At 38.2% G+C, this 17,948-nt stretch overlaps 1 protein-coding gene across 1 annotated transcript; it reads right to left on the minus strand.

The window, feature by feature from the left end:
* Positions 1–9,035: 9,035 nt before the first annotated feature.
* mettl14 (methyltransferase 14, N6-adenosine-methyltransferase non-catalytic subunit) lies at positions 9,036–17,245 on the minus strand. The gene is made up of 11 exons (XM_069167938.1): positions 16,866–17,245; positions 16,234–16,322; positions 15,811–15,898; positions 14,704–14,781; positions 13,139–13,226; positions 12,959–13,049; positions 12,617–12,758; positions 11,806–11,898; positions 10,163–10,279; positions 9,703–9,913; positions 9,036–9,566 (listed from the first exon to the last, which is right to left on the minus strand). The coding sequence occupies exons 1-11, from the start codon at positions 16,929–16,931 to the stop codon at positions 9,259–9,261; spliced, it is 1,371 nt and encodes a 456-aa protein (XP_069024039.1). The 5' UTR covers positions 16,932–17,245; the 3' UTR covers positions 9,036–9,258.
* Between the last annotated feature and the right edge of the window lie 703 nt (positions 17,246–17,948).

Here is a 17,948-nt window from a genome sequence, read left to right on the forward strand (position 1 = left end):
TCACTTTCACTCAATAGACATGACAACACAAACTCCTTTTCTCTAATTAAATTAAATATCAGTATATATTTGTCAAATTAAACAAATACCTGAACATGAAAAAAAACACACACTGCAGAAATCACAATTAGAAATTGATAGGTTTCGTCCAAATTCATTTTAGTGACTCGTGATGCAAAATCCACAAATTCAAATGAAGGATCTATACATATGTATAAGAAAATGTGAAAATAAAGCAAAAGCTGTGGTTCGTTAACAGCCTCTTCAAACATTTTTTTAAACAATTTAAAATACGTTCAGCAGTCTTCTGTGATGATTGCTTTTTTGAATATTCAGTTGTATACAGCAATGTCAATATGAAAATTGACTTTCTTACCCAAGTTGAGTCCAGCTGTGCAGCAATATTCTTATATTTACAGCAGCCTTTGTATAAAGGTTGACACTGAGAAGGCAACAGACACCTTACCCGCTTCGGTCCAAAAATGGAAGTGATAACTTGTCCGTGACACAGCTTTTTGTAAGACAAGAAATTCTTGCTTTTTAAAAGTTTGACAGAACTTGCAGAACTTGTTTTTATGTACATAATCTCCATCTGAAAAGAATGAAGTCAGGCTCACGGCAAAAATGTGGGGGTAGGTGGGGGTTGGTTCAGCTTGAGTCGAGTGATTTAAAGGCCAATGTGGTGTAAGCAACGAAATCAATTGCAAACATGCATACAGTACCGGGTTGGCCAATGTATAATTCACCAGCAATTGACGATGTCTACATTGAACCATCACGATAGAATATGACATCAGCGGGTTGAAGGCGAGGGGGATGTGGTGGGGGATGTAGCTTTTATCGTGCACACTGTAGCTCAAACACCAGTGGTGCCTAAAACTGTCAAAACCATCTTAATGGTGAAGTACATGCTCTTCAACACAACAGCTAACACAACTTTCCGACTTTAAATTACAGTTACCAAAACAAGTTGGATTACATTGTCTGTCCTACAGACAGATCAGGTGCCAGCCAAACACATCCTGAGTCCTGACCAGGGTTTGAATTGTGGCTCAGGTCCTGGATATCTACTGAAGAAGAGTCTGATGAGGTGGCTAGTAGCAAATTTGTTATGAATGTAGTAGCTCAGCTACTTGTACACAATACAAACAACAGGTGTGGCAAATGGGTTACCATATAAACCTTTTCGATAAAAACATTATCTCTTGTGTATCTCTTATGCAACAGTAACTTAATTGTCGTCCAACTGTTGTTCCCATAGAGGCATGAAAAAAATGATTTTCAAATAATATAATTCTCTCATATGCACAGTAAAGTCAATTATTAATCAGTGTGCAATATACTATTAAAATGATTTGCAAATGTATGTAGAGATTGTTTGTCTCTTATGGTGCAGCCAGGATGAAAGCAGGTACCAGCAATGAGTTCAGCCTCATGATAAAGTGTGACTTAATCCATCTAAGTCTGTTGTGGCCAGTGCTTTGTACTTCGCTGGGGTCTGCTGGGGGAGCAGCATTGGAGCCGGTGACACCAACAGACTTAACAAGCTGGTTAAGAAGGCCGGCTCCATCATCGGCTACAAACTAGATAGTCTGGAAAAGGTGGTGGAGAGGAGGACGCTGAACAAACTATTGTCCATCTTGGATAATCCTGTCCACCCTCTCAACCACCTGCTGCAGGGACAGCGGAGCACTTTCTCTAAAAGGTTCCTCCAGCTCCGCTGTCACAAGGACAGATACAGGAGATCATTCCTGCCCACTGCCATAAGACTTTACAATAACTCACCTCTGGCAAAATCCATCACAGTACAATAACACTGTTGACTGTGTTTCTTGGTTGCTTGTATATTATATATATAGATATATACTGTACTGTATGTGTATATATATATATATATATATGTTGACTGTTTATTGGTTTGTCGTATATAATATATATAGATATATAATGTACTGTATATATACTGTATATACTGTGCATTTTATATTTTATATTTATATTTTTTACTGCTATTTACTGCTATTTTATTTTATTGCTTTTCTATTATATTATTCTATTCTATTATTTTATTCTATTGTTTCTATTATTGCTTCTGTATGTATGCTGCTGTGGCGAAAAAATTTCCCCTCGGGGATTAATAAAGTATATACCTACCTACCTACCTACCTACCTAATGTCACTGGTATACACACATACTGTGGTTTCTTTAATGAAGGACTTTCGGCATTTATGTATATAAACTCCTTAGTTTTGGCCTAAAATCTACTTTTTGAAAAACATTTGCATCACAATGTCTGTACAGGACAACAATCACTTAACATAGAAACCCACCATCTAGTCTACACCTTACAAAACAATAAATATGTGAACACATAGTTCCAGTATGCGGAGTTTCAAAGGATGATGTTAGGATGACATTGCCATTCCTGCCATGACGTAAAAGATGACAAAAGGAAAACACTACATGACAGAGATTAAGCAGCAACACTTTTGACATGTTTTAGTGTACCTAATGACAGTAACTAAGTGATTTTGTTATTTTTACAGATAAATAAATTGAAAGATTACATGTTACATTTCTGATAATTAGAATATGCACTGGTTCTATCAGTAAGTAGGGAATCTCTTTTCAGAGCATGTCTTCCAGCATTAAGAGTGATATCTCCACACTGGATCAATTAGTGGCTTCACAGAAAAACAAGAGCCTCTCGCAGCGACGGATGAACCGGTTTCATTACGCAGGTTTCGAGGCCAAATATAAAGAAGAAGTGTGAGAAGAAGGAGGCAGCAGCTGTCCAGTCCAGTATTGGATTGTTCCATTTCCAACACCTGCCTGGGTGACATGTCCAGAGCACATGGGTTAATTGGATAACACACAAATGACTGAAAGAATGATGTCCAAATGATATTTATCAAGTTCTTGAATCAATCTGTACTTAAACTAGTTCCCGTATGGTGTCACAATATTTTAAATCCGGAACAAATATATCTGTGTCTGTTTAACATTACTTGTTTTATTAGTTGTTCAAAGTTAAAACAAGACAGTACAAGGGAACTTGTCATTCACAAATTCATACTTAATAGATACACCTAATTATTTTGTGTCCTGTGTAGTTTCACACAAGTGATTTTTTTTTTTGCAATTCTAAAATATGGCTCATTGCAATTTATACTTTCCTTGGACATTGACTTTTTTTATTCAATTTTGGTAACTTTTGAGGGCAATATATACTGCATGCATTTCACACGAGGAATTTACAGTCTCTCTGTTTGTGAAACGCTGATTAGTATTCACATAATCACAAATAGTCACACAAATTAGATTCATGACATCTTTTACTTGTCATACCAGGATAATCTCAAGTGGCGCAAATAACATTGACAAATGGGGCATTTCATTAGTTGGGGGGCCACTGGTTTAGTAATCAAAAACATTGAACAGCCTTTGTCAATTTCAGTCCTAAAATATGTCTATGAAGAAACTTGCTGGCAATCTGAATCTCTTTTCTCACGCAGGTCTTTAAAATAGACACACAATAGAAAAACTCCTTTTCTCAGATACACCTGCAAACGTTAAGAAGGTACTATTTTTTATAAAAACACTGAAATATATGATGACATTAACTCATTTTAATCCTCATCACAACAATAAGTGCACTTTAGGTTTGCACTGACTATTAACATGTTTATGCAGGTGTGACCTTTACAGATATGAAGCAACATGATTATATAATATTCATATTTTTAGATGCAAGATAATAAAATGACACCTATTTTTCATGTGTGCCTCGTGGTTCCATTAGAATAGACAGGGAAACAATCTGTGATCACGTGCTGTATATTATTATAGCAAAATGCCAGTGTAAGATCATGATCATAGTTGAACAGATAACGGGCATTGTTTTCCTGGTGCTCTCTTCCTCTCCAGCTCTTCTCTCTGTCAGTGTCTTGCTCTGAAAGAGGTTAAACAAAAATCACATGCTGGCTTTTTGGTTACAAATTTTAACTTGTTGGACCTCAAACATTTGATTACTGATGGTCATTATTTAACAAAAACTCACTGATTTAATAATAGGACTGACAGCCGCTGGTGACATGAAGCCGATGTGGAAACACATGCAAGTGAGCTGCGGCTGTGCAGCACAGAAGTACCTCACACTTCTAATGGATAATTCTGATTACTTTATGATTTATGAAGTATTACTTAAGGGATAAATGTTTTTTTCTTTACAATAAGGGTCATAAAGTGCATTATTAAATGGTTAAGTTAATGAAAGCACATGTATCCCTTGTATAATTTTAGGGACACATTTTTATTAACTAATTAGGGTCACACCTAAGTTAACATGAAAACTTTTAATAAATAAGTATTTACACTAGTACATTAGTCAACTTTTAATTAGATGTTAGTTTATTCTTATAATGACATAGTTATATAACGGCTAGTTGATGTACCCGTATTGTCAAGTGTTACCATTATGAGTTTCTGAAGTTTAAATTTGTGTTTTTTTCTTCACCACAGACTTACTGTAGACCAGAACAAAGTGGCTAGGGGGAGTACACACTGAACTTGTCTGGTTTATGCTTTTAAATAATAAAAGTTGTCTTTGTTTATTTACAGGTACTGCTGCACGAGAGCGTCAGTGTTGGGTATATTTTTATTGCCTCTGTAATTTGAGGGAAAATGTTGACAATCATTTTCTGGAATAGTGAAGCGTCACATTACAACGGGGACTTTGCCTGTATGTGGGGTGTTGTGTTCCTGCTCTGAGAGTGGTAAGTATATTCTACTGACAAAGACATGGTTTGGCTCCATTTACATTTACATTTGACAGCCGATGGCAAAGAAATCTGTGTCTTTTCTGTTAGTGAAAAGCAATTACCTATAATGCACAGACTGGGTAGAGAAGACAAAATGCAGTAAGTAATTACAATAGATCATATGTTACATTAGATGTAATACACTGAAACAAATCAAATCTGATGTGTAAAAGCAGTTTGAATACAAATGTGACACATTCTGTTGATAATTGTCCCCAAATCAGAAGTGAGAGTGTTAAGTTAGCATGTTGCAAAGAGCCCCATTGATAAGAAATACAATGGTAGCTTTAAACAAGAACAGGAACAGAATTAAAGGAGCCACCGAGTTCGATTTTCCAACATTCTCGAGAGATGAGTCAAAGATGAGTTTAACAGCTTTTCAACGTTCCACCTGCAGGTATATTTTTTTTAAATTGTTATGTAGTTTCACTTCTCTTTCTTTAGTAAATGCCTGTAAACTGTATACATACCAAAATGTAGTCCACGCATCCTACAATGATAACAATTAAACAAGGAAAGAGCTTGGAAGATTGAGTGAGCAGTCTATTGTTAAGAAACCATGAACTTGTACAGGTAAAGGAAGTCACGAGAATTATTGTTCTGGGAAACAACACAGCCAGTGATGAATTACTACATGATGACAGCTTATTATCATAAGAATACAATAAATGTCACTGGCACATTTGTGAATTCCCCTTATGTGTCATACAAAGCCATTTGATAGCTTTAAAAATACAGGAATTTAAGGTTTGCTAACATTCTGGACAGACAGGTCCGGATTAAGTAAAGAGCTTTGGTGCTTCAGGGGTTTTGCAACATTCCACATGCAGTTGTATGTTTAACACGGAGGAGAAGTCATGGAGTTTTATCTTTTTATTTGTATCGTAAATTGCTGATAGTTGCATAACAATAATGCACACCAAAAAGTGATCTGTCACACAGTGATTTATTGATTAAATATACATCGAAGCAACCACATCACTTAATTTAAACTTTAACAAATGTTATAGTTCTTTTTAAACTGTACTGTTTCCTTGTCAGAAGCTGTTGTCAGGTAACAGATAGCTGTAATTGTCAAATTAAGTTATTGTTTATACAAGCCTTACGTTTAATAGACAAACGTAAGCTGCTGGAGTTCTATAGCCAGCTGACAAATGATTTATAATTTCAAAAATATATATAAAAAAAAAATACAATTCTAAAATGTTTGCAGCATATAGCTGTATTGATATTTACAGTTATTTTCAAAACCATACTTCAATGCCTCTCTCAAGGCCATGTAGCAGAATTGCTCAACCTGAAAACCTCTGCATGACATTAATCTTGCAGGACCTACCCTTTTGATGTGCATATACTCTCATGTCTAAATCATGCTGCAGATGCACCTAGTTAGTCCCTAAACTTCTGAAAGGGGTTTGATAATCATATACACATTTTAATATTTTGTCTGAGCCTGGTGCCTAAACTACGTGGTACTAGACAGTGTATAGTAGAGTCTTGTCCTCTTGTATCCGTGCTATTTTGCACCTCTTCTGTATGTTCTACTGTATAAACTGTATTTGTCTTTACTTTTGGTCCGACTCGTAAACAAACATTTATATTTATGTAAAACTCATGCTTTGAAAAGCTCCAGGTAACTACAAGAGGATTATCCTTTGATATGCAGTTATATACTAACTCAAAATTTAAAAATAATGCTGAATGGTGACATTATCCCGCCAACTGACGCATCCTAATAAACTGTGAGGACCTAATGTAGAGTTACAGTTGATTTTATCGTAAGCTCAAAGGTCAAATAAAAATGTTTTTGAAAGAACAGGATTAGCATTGACACTTGCAGGAAAATAATTCCTGCTCCAACCTAAGCAAAGATAAAATGAATGTATAAGAAGGCAGAAGATACAGAGGAGGAGATGAACAGTAGAGAGAACGAGTACCCTGCTTGCTGCTCTGAGGAAAGATTAAAGAGAACAAACTTGAAAACCAATCAGGAAATGATTCAGAACCGAATAAAACCGATGTTACAACACTGTCTCATAACTTGACTGAACAAATAATTGCATTGACATCATCAAAGTGCTAATCGCATGCTTTATAACCAGCACGTTGCCAACAAGACAAACATACAGCTGTTTTTTCTGGACTTTTCCTGCTAGGAACATCTATCAGTTTGAATGGCAGCGAGCCAGCAGCCAGTTCAACAAGGTGTCACTTTTGGCTTCTCACATTCTTTGTGAACTCCCACGATCACAATTTTGTAAAAAAAAATTTATACAAAAAAAAAACCTTACAGACTTAGGTTCACTGTTTTGGATTAAATCCTTGTTATACTGAATCTTCACTTTCAAGGAATAAATTGCATGGTTTGTTAAGTCTACTGTTTCCTTTGCCAATTTTATGACATTTGACCTAAAGAGGAAACTGATAATACAAGTCCAGCCAAGATAAGATTATGATAAAAAGATAAGATAAAAAAACAAAATGGTTGACACAAAGGCTCAACACTAGTTTGCAGCTATGCCAGTATCTCTTGAGGTGGTTCTTTTGCACAAGCTAAATGTGAAATACTGTACAACATGCTAACATGCTCACAATGACAAGTTTAGCTAATTCATCAATTAATACTGAGGAGGATGTGAAGGTATTCACTAAATTGAATATCAGTTCATCCAACAGATCTCTGGACCGAAATATTGTTGACCGACATTGTTGCTCTTAAGCTGCGAAGGTGGCTAAAGAATTTGAAATGGATTTTAAACAGTTACACACAAATAACTGTTAACCAACACCAGACCCACACTCAGCTTTACTTCAAAGGAGTGTGTACGTTGAAGGAGTATCTCAGTAGCATGAGTGGCATTCCTCAAACGGTACCATTCCTTAAACTATATTTACAATCGCCACACCTGCGTGGCAGCATGCGGGAAGAGCATGACCTGATTAGAACAACTAATCAGCTTTAAGTAGAGATTATTTGCTTTCTGCTGTGACACAAATGTTAAAAAATGTAGAGCACATTTAAGCAAAAAGGCAATTCAAAGTGCTTCACATAAAACCATTAAAAGCATCAAAATAGAAGGCAACAGAAAAGGTCATTTAAAAACAATTGAGAAAGGTGATTAAAACATTAAACAAGTTACAGTGCAGTTTAAGAAATAAAATACAGTAGTAAAATGCAGAAATGCAAGAAATTAATCAACATTCTTGAATCTGGTTCAATTAAAGGTAGCAGCAAATAGAAAAGTATTCAATCTTGATTTAAAGGACCTGAGGGTCTCAGCAGACCTGCAGGTTTCTGGGACTTTGTTCCAGATATGTGGAGCATAAGAACTGAACGCTGCTTCTCCATGTGTAGTTCTGACTCTAGGAACAGAAAGGAGACTTGTCCTAGACGACCTGAGGGGTCTGGATGGTTCATAAGGTAGCAGCAGATCAGAAATGTATTTCAGCCCCAAACCACACAGTGATTTCTTGACCAACAGCAGGATTTTAAAGTGGATTCTTTGTTGGACAGGAAGCCGGTGTAAAAACCTCAGAACTGGAGTGATGTGATCCAGTTTCTTGGTCTTGGTGAGGACTCGAGCAGCAGCGGTCTGAATCAGCTGCAGCTGTCTGATTTACTTTTTACAGAGACCTGTAAACACACCGTTACAGTAGTCGAGTCTACTGAAGATGAATGCATGGACAAGTTTTTCCAAATCCTGTTGAGACATAAATCCTCTAATCCTTGATATATTCTTCAGGTGATAGTAGGCTGATTTTGTAATTGTCTTGATATGACTGTTTAGATTGAGGTCTGAATCCATGACCACACAGATTTCTGGCTTGGTTTGTGTTTTTTACCATCAGTGATTGAAGCTGAGAGCTGACTTTTAATCGTTCTACCTTGGCATTAAAAACAATTACTTCTGTTTTATCCTTGTTTAATTGAAGAAAATTCTCTAAAGGCAGTAGAGGTGAACACGAGTGGAGCCAAGTGTTTGATAGACAGTATAATACAAGCAAATTATATATATACACACACTCTTTTCACCCCATACAGTACTAAGGAAGAGATGTGCCTATTCTATGTCTCAACAACAATAGAGTGTTTTACTGTCTATCTTTTAAACATTAGTTTAAATCACCTGCTCTCTAAATATTATAGCACCATAATATACATATTATTGCCTTAAATGCAGACATTCAAGAACAAGACCCAAAACACAGATACAAACAGTTCAAATAACGTTTATTCTTATTCAATCTAAAGTATGTTAGTGAAAAAATAGAAAGAAACCAAATTAAAAAAAAATTAAAAAAAAAGGCTGATCACACTCCCTAACTTCTCCGCTGCCACATACTAACCACACCAGCTGTGTTACAAATAAGCTTGTTTCTGCAGATAGTGCAAATTAGATTTCCTCACATCAGTCTGGTTGGGATGAGTTCTTTGATCTAGCGAGGTGGAAAGCCCCGATGTGGCCCTCCCCTGCCTCTGAACCCTCCTCTGTCCCCACGGAAATTTGGTCTGTTTCTTTCTCTGCCCCTGTCTCCACCTCTTCCAGCGTTCGGCCCTCCGCGCCCCCCTCTGGGTGCTCCGCCACCACGGTCCGACTTTAGCTTAGCAGGGGGAGATTTGGGCCGCAGCCGCTCTATTTCCTCAGTGCAGCCGGATAGATGAGAGTTAGGCAAAGCAAAATGCGAGGCATAGGTTTCCGGGTTAAAGTTGGTGTTTGTCAATGTTGGACCCACTGTCAGCCAGCCTAGACATGGAAAGGTGTTGAAAAAGCAACAACAGTGGGAGAGAAGTTAACTAAAAGCAAACATATAAACATGCTGTTATCACCTAAATTCACCTGATGAATGTATTTCTCCAAAGAAAGAGCTTGTCAATCTCACCCGGTCTGATGGTTGAGTCTCGTCCAAACAGGTGCAACCTCCTTCGGCCCAAACAGAAATGCTCAATGATGTGGAAGATCTCCACTGGCTTCTCCACATTTCCCATCTCTGGCTCTTCAGTGATGATTAAGTCAATGTCCACGTTGGCGTGGATAAAGTCACCATCAGTGCTCCTGCGGACTGTTCCTTTGATTCCCATGAGGCAGTGTTCCTGGAAGGAATGTGTTGTGTGTCACCATAACTTGTATTATACTATTAACAGCGGTTTAACTTTAAATATATTATGTGAAGATGCGTCTTATTGACTATTAACAGTAGATCTAACATCAACAGATTTTTAAGAGAAACTGATCCAAAACAAGATAAACTATATTATACTTTCGCTATTATCAACATATATTTGACTTCTTTTTTTTTAATTCTGTAAATGCACGCACGTGTGAGTGTGTGTATACTGTACCTTGGTCCTCTGGAATACTGCCTTTGGGTCCAGTGCCTTGGTCTTGCCTGGGTTATTCTTGTTGGTCTTGATCCAACAGATATCCTCACACCTCCTAAAGCCCCACTTCCTCAAACACTGAAATCAGTATAATGACAGTGAGTACTGTAATACTTGGCTCATACAGCACATGCATGGGCTAAACAAGTATTTGATTTAGGGCTGTTAAAACTGACAGGTTAATCTAAGGGTTCTACATAACTTTTTTTTCACTACCTGGCCGGAAGGTCAGAGTTTTACTGGCCTTTTGTATATTTTCACAGGCAAAAAATGAAAATAACAATCCATAATTTTTGTGATTTATCATACGTAATATACACAACAGTGATGTTCCCTTTAGATTTGGTTGTTTCTGATGTCAGAACAGAATTTATGATAATAACGTGTATAATTATGGATGACCTTAATAATAAACTCTTGTGTCAAGAACTGAAATAAAACCAAGAGGTCTCAGTATTTCCCACAAGAATTTGCTTGCGGTGGTGGGTGGCAGACCCACGTTCACGCAGAGACTCATGCAGTTTAGAGGGAGAGAGTGTAACTCCGGTTATTTTCTGCAGCTACAATTTAGGTGAGGTGTTCCCTACACACCTTACATGCATAATATTGGTAGACGCTACAGTTTACTGATGCTCCCCAAAGGGCTCAGGGTATAGTTACGCCTAGTTAAACCACATTTCTGAACATGTGAAAAAACCATGGCTTAGTCGGTGGTTCCACAACCATACAATGTCAGTGATCCTTTCATTTTACTTGTGTCAAAGTTTCCACATGATCGACACAAAACATACTGTGGCTTTCATGCCAGTTTGACTTGTTACAAGTAGGATTAACTCTGTGTTGGATTTCATGATGGCCTTAGCAAAATGTTCAAAACAGTTAAACACACATTTTACTTTTTACATTAGACCAAAATACCTCTAGTATTGTCATCAGTCAAACATCATCTCTTATTTTCTCTTCAATTCAAATATAAAAGTTTACATCTGCTGGTCTCAATAAAAAATGTGAATGTTAAGCTGAATTAATATTTAGTGAGATAGTAAGTTTAGCTCGCCTCCCAAAGTAATGAACAGACAATGGGGGAAACCTTGACCACACATTCTAAATGTGAAACACAAAATCTTTCAGGAAACACCATGTGGTGTCAACATATCTGCTCTGATAGAGGCTGCAGTAACATCTGTTTTCTAACACAAAGGCCAGGATTGTGAGTGACTGTTAGTGATTTGCTAAAAGAGAAAACAACATCACACCAATGTCAGAAAATAATCTAACAAAGACACTTTGTTTGACTGCTTGCTTGACATGAACAATGTGTCTCTTGTGAGGGAGTTTAGGCTTTAAATAGTCCAGGTGTGAATGCACATACTTCAAAAGGCAGTGACAGAGGGCTTATTCACCCTTTAGTCATAACATTGCCAAAACAAATGCATATCTCGGGTATCAGCTGCTCACTGGACCAACGGGTTCTGGAGTGACTTCAAGAACATCATTTAGAAAGATGTGAAAATGAAATGAATGACTTTAGATGGCAACCAGGAAACATGATTTTGCCTGTATTTATTAATTTCTGCTTCTAACTGAATGACGGATTGTCTTACCATTCTCCCCAAGTCCAGTCCTTCACCAGAGCCACACCACAGGAAGACAAAGGAACGAAGAGCTGATATTTCCTCAATCTCCAGTCTCATGATCTACAACATAAAAAATGTAAAGGGGAGTGTTCATGATATCATAAGGAAGTCAAATCTACTTTACCGTCAGTGAAACAATTGTTTTCCCTCAGGCCAAGCCCTTATACTTTCTCAATAAAAGGACAGCACAGATGCTTGGGCCATTTGGGGCGGCATGGTGGTGCAGTGGTTAGCACTGTCACCTCACAGCAAAAAAGGTTCCGGGTTCAAATCCGGTCCTGGGCCTTTCTGTGCGGAGTTTGCATGTTCTCCCTGTGCTTGCGTGGGTTCTCTCCGGGTTCTCCGGCTTCCTCCCATCATCCAAAAACATGCACCTCAGGTCAGGTTACCTGGCGCCGCGCTAGTGGCAGCCTGCTGCAGCAGCTCCCCCCTGAGAGCCCCCCCTGCTGTAGTGAAGAAATTTCCCCTCGGGGATTAATAAAGTGTATAAAATCAAAAAAAAAAAATTACAGGCAGGCTGTCATTTCTGCTCACTGGCAAGGTAATTTTAGATCCTTGTTGCCATCTGTGGCAATTTTACTCATTCGATTTTTGTCTTGCATGGACAAGACATGTCACATCAGCCTTTATACACTTTCATATATCAATGAAGCTGACATCAACACCTCCTTTCATTTTTTAATTGAATGAAATCCAGTTTATTGAGGAGTTATTTTTGGCCTTTACTCACATATTAGCTTGAAATTCTAATTGCAAACAACTACAGAGTCATACATACATCATCCCAGGTCCAGAAACGTTCAGTGTGGCTGATGCCTGATTCTCTGTAGTATTCCTCTAAGGGAGGCTCAAGCAGAATCACATCAAATTTGCACTTCAAATCCTGCAGGTCAAAGTGCTCTGGGTCAGCCTGGAGGTACCTAAACACACAGACACATACACACACATACACACACACACACACACACACACAGACACACACACACACACACACACACACACACACACCGTTAATAGAGCCAAGTCTTCTCAAACCCGTTGATGTCAACCTCAAATGTTTTAAGTGTAATTACACTGACAATCAGTTAAACATTAACATTTATGTTATCATTTAGCTTACATGGGAGGGATGTTAGTGGTGGAGATGAGTTCATCCTTCAGTCTGATCAGCTCTCGAAGTTTAGGGTACTCCTCAAATCGGTCAGCCAAGCCTTAAGCACAGAAGACATCGAGGGTCAGAGCGACACGCACACAAAAACACACATGTACACAAACACTCACACAGACAGCAAACACTCACCAACATCTCTGATGAAGTTTTGTGGCCTGTGGCCCGTGTCCACAAAATGCTGACAGTAGTCATTGTGAGGGTTCAAACTCTGGGTACCCTGAGAATGAAGAGACAGTAAGAGGAGCAGGGACAGAACAGAGTGAGAAAGGGTAAATAGAAAAATATAAACAAGCATATGAATAGCTGGAGACTTATTTGTGTATTCTATTATGAATGTGATGCATACAAGTAGAAAGGCTGAACAGAACTTCCAAGTTTATTAACAATTTCTGTAACCTGTATATTTGTGCTCATGTAAGGGACGAAGTCTTTCTCCAGTAAATAAAGGTGTAACATCAACCATACGATTCATTCCGTTTCTTGATTCAAAATCAATTCTTGAGTCCATAAACAGAAAAAAAGGACTAATTCTTCCCTGCGGTGCGTAATTAATCTTATGTCTGCAGCAGTGGTCAGAGCAATCGTTATGCAAATTGCTGCACAGGCTCAAGACTTATAAAACAAAACAGACTATATAAACGGGGTTATTGTTTTCAACCCACCAAGTTGATTAAAGTTCTGCAAAGTGCTGCAGTGAATCGGTCTGAGCTTTCAGTGCTGGAGTTTGGTGCTCTGCTAACAGTGATGAGGTTACGATAATAATTCATCTTGCAAAGCCTATATTAAGTCATAAATCTAAATCTCGTTCAAAAGCTTGCTTTCTGTGAATATGAACTACAAGAGAGCTTTAATGTTTGTGTGCTGTAAACAGTCCAGGTAATGCACTGTGACATACATTTTTGGCATCAAAGTTGAATCATTCACTCTGTCATCTGTCATCAGATAAGCAGTGCTTACAGACAGCGAACAATAATGCGTGACACCAGAGGTTTGTGCTTTACAAATCGTGAACAATCAATTAGGAGATACAAACTTGTCCTTCCAGTTTGTGTGTGCACCTTATGCGTCCCTGCTTCTGGAACTGGAAGTGATGTTGCTTTGACAAACACGCCAAACTCTGTTTATTGTTTTTGATATTTAAACATTTTGTTCACCGAATTTTGGAGATGAACGCTGCATTTTATGGACTTAAATCTTTTAAGCTTAATCTGCAGGTCAGCAATTCTCTTGCTGGCCTCGAATCTGACAGGTTGAACTGCTGACACTCTTTCAGGGATCAGACTCACTGTAAAGTATATTCATTAAACACATCACTGAGCATGCACTGTTTTCTTGCGGTAAAATGATCTGAGAGAGTCCGAGCAGCACCAGTGAGTTTCAACATCAAACCAGCCAGCCTTAGACTTACATCTTAAATTTGTGTTTATCAGGGAATTATTTGTTTGGCTTTGATTATTGTGCTAACTCACAGCTACATTAGCCACTAGTCAGAAACTCTTGCTTTCGAACAACTCATTCATGAATGACACAACACTGTGACAAACATTTGTGTTCATAGGGCTGGCCCTACTGTTGCAGGTCAGTCTAAAAATGTACAGGCTACAGAAACATAATTACGGAGACAATTTTTATTTAAAAAAAAAAAAAAAAAAAAAGAGGTTGCATGTGTGCAAAAGAAAGAAGAGTTTCCCAACCTTCAAGAAAGTACTTGAGTCCTTGTACACCTCCTCATATGGGTTGCTTTCATCTGGCTGCTGCACTTCCACTTCATCCTGATAAAGATACAAAAGCACAATTACATTTCTATTTTTGTCTATGACAGAGCACATCTCAGCTACGTACAGATCAAAATATTTTGATCATCGAGAAATCTAAGAAAGAGAAGTAAATCCACAGCGCTTATTAAGCCAGCTAGAAAACAAAGAGTAAGTGGGGACATTGTCGACCTCCTTACTCTGCCCACGGGTCATACTCAGCTCAAAAGTCACCCAAAAGTAAACTTAAGTTTTTCCATTATGATAAAATATTTAAATTGACACGTTAATCAATCTGTTTCACACAATGTTCAAATATTTAACACAATCAATCCACCTTCCACCATAAAATTCATTAAACCTGAGGTTCTGAAATCTGTTAACACTTTCTGTTGGTTGAGAAAAGAGAAACAACATTTTTTTTGGTTGAGAATAAATTTATGTTCACAGACAGCAACCGCAACCTAACACTGACATTTTAACATGTTCACCAATTATATGTTAATTAAATAGCTGATACATAAAAAAGAGTTTTATATTTTTTTATCTTAATCTCTAGATTTTTGCTATACATAATTGCATTGCAGAGAAGCAATTAATACCCAGACAAGATACAGTAGATTCACTTTCTCCTGTTGCCAATGTTTGGAACAAGCGACTGAGAATAACACATAGTTAAGCAGTCGACTCTTGAGGCTGCTTTAAAAACAGCCAGCTACTAGCCAGAGGTCACTGTCAAGACTACACCATTGGTCACCACCATTTCCTCAAGCTGTGAAACCACTTTCCGGGAAGATAGATGTATTGCTGATGGAGGTTGTTCAGTCGGTGACCTTTCAAAATATTCACCAATAAATATTTCCTCAACAACTTGTCCTTATTTTAGTTGGTTGCGCTTTTAGTGCAAATATATTTGCAACGTTTGCAGAAAAAGTGCTTCAGAAATCAGGTTTACAATTGTTATTATCATTATATATGAAGTGTGCGGTGGAGACTTCTTTAGCCTGTGTAGATTCATAATGCTCACTCATACGTGATTACACTCACTTTTTGTTCTTCCACATCCTCCTCTGTGTCCTCTCCCTCCGTCTGGGCCTTCTTTTTGGAGGGGGGCGCTGAGCTTTCATATGAAGCCCTGTAAGACATATAGATTGATATATTTCTGCCTTCCCTGTTTCACTAAAGCACAAAATTAACATTTGGCAGTGACAATGATGAGACAAAACAGGCAAAAAGCAAACAACAGTATGTGAAAGAGGAGCAACGTATTGACTGCAGTAAATGCAGAGAACATCCATCGTAAGGAATCAGAGTCTTTATGTGTTTATTGGTAGAATTGTGCATTTATTGGGTCACATTGAAGATTATAAATCGTGCCCGCTTTCACCTGAATCGCTCCTTTCTTGTTTTTGCTCACGCTGACCCGTTTGGCTTTTACACTTCACGGAGGGGGACCGAATCATGTCTTACCTGCACGTTTCTCTGGTTTCTTCTATCTCTTTTAGTTCCTCTTTACTGTTTAGGACAGCTCCAATACTGTCTGCACTTTCAGCTCCCAACTGTGGATAGAAAAGAACAGTCACGTCACGTGTTTGCGAGCTAATCATATGATGCATACTATCAACAAATACCTCCCGAGACCGCTGCTACATAACATTTTTTTTTATTTTTTTTTTATTTTATTCACTTTATTAATCCCCGAGGGGAAATTTCTTCACTACAGATATAACATATCCTCAATCAAGTATTTGACAGCTCCATGTTTTACTCCAGCAGCTGTAATGGTTCAAAGAGCTTCGGCATGTTGATGTTTTTTTTTTTTCCATTTCCATTTATATTGAAGCTATTTCTCCTTCAGTCCACTAAAGGGCGACCGGTGTAAATGTTTGCATCAGGTCTCTCTGCTTTGTTCTCATGAACGCATTTCTGCAGCAGAACTCTTTATTTCCCCCCAAAATGCGTTTCCCAAACAACATTCAAATGTAGCTGTCTTGCAGCTTCAGAGGTTATCAGCAGAACTACGTCAGCTGGCTGGTTAAGTTGATAGATAACGGAGCTATTTGCTAAAAAAAAAACAACAACAAAAAAAACGGTGTACTTGCCTGTTGAGCTAAGAGCTGCCGCCTAAGTTTTTGTTTCTCACGAATCTCTTGAAGCCGGCTGTTCATTGTGTCCTTGTAATGTTTTCCGATCGATTAAATACCCGGGATTTTTCTCACGAATGTGTCATATAATTCGGATAGCAAGCTATAAAGGGAGCCAAAACTCCGCCAATGTGGGGTAGCCGCTAAAAAAAACTGTACAATGGGCGCACTCGTAATGTACAACGTCACACTCGGGCTGTATTTTTTTGTTTGTTTACGCCGGTGTAAGTGGAGCTAGTTCGTTAAAAATGCGTAAAAGATGTCGAGGTTTTGCATCTATGACGGCTGCCAAGTGGGCGCAAGGATACTCATGGATGTGTTAAAGAAGATATGATAAACTGGGGAATAGAAGAGTGACTTAAAGCACGCAGACTCCGTCCGCCTGGACGAGTTCCGACGTACGCCGGTCAAACAATTAAGTTCACGTGTTTGTGGTTGAATGGACGCTGGCTGATGATGTCACCAGCCAGATACGACGCTTTTGTTTGACGTAAGTACATTCCTCTTCCAATCAGAAAACACTAAAGCACGCGCGCACACACACATATGCTTTCTGGAGAACTATGTCAGTCTGTCACACACACACACAACACACACACACACACACACACACACACACACACACACATAGGGAGATGGATAGAGTTAATCTATTCATATTTAATAATTTATTCACTCCTGTTCTATGTCAAACTGCAGAGTGATCTAAGTTCGATAATGTGGTTCCACATTTTACAGACTAAACAGTACGTTTAGAGAAATAGTTCAGGATGTGGAAGGCAACTACTTAAAAATGAAGAAGAGCATAAAACGCAACGCATCAAAGGGTTCTGCGCTATAAGGGCCCAGAGTTTTGCCCATGGTCATAGCTTATTATCTCAACAACAGGAAATGTTTTAAAATTTGGACGTGAACACTGGAGATTTGGTGAGATGAAAGATCCAAGAAGCAGCCTAGTGCAGTCTGACAATGCAAATAAATGCCCTGAATTCAAAATGTTGGGTCTTTAAAGTAGTTGAGGTTTGCTGTTATCCTACAAAA

The sequence above is a fragment of the Embiotoca jacksoni genome, unplaced genomic scaffold (assembly GCF_022577435.1).
Source record: "Embiotoca jacksoni isolate LCO1_2020_lvr unplaced genomic scaffold, fEmbJac1.0.p SCAF_4, whole genome shotgun sequence".
Classification (NCBI taxonomy): Eukaryota; Metazoa; Chordata; class Actinopteri; family Embiotocidae; genus Embiotoca; species Embiotoca jacksoni.

Bases quoted from the DNA above. Each gene is read 5' to 3' on its own strand.
- mettl14 (XM_069167938.1), bottom strand. From the start codon at position 16,931: ATGAACAGCCGGCTTCAAGAGATTCGTGAGAAACAAAAACTTAGGCGG. The intron at 15,899-16,233 runs GTAAGACATGAT...TATGTCTTACAG, and splicing joins GAAACCAGAGAAACGTGCAG to GGCTTCATATGAAAGCTCAG. The intron at 13,050-13,138 runs GTGAGTGTTTGC...TCTGTGCTTAAG, and splicing joins AAACTTCATCAGAGATGTTG to GCTTGGCTGACCGATTTGAG.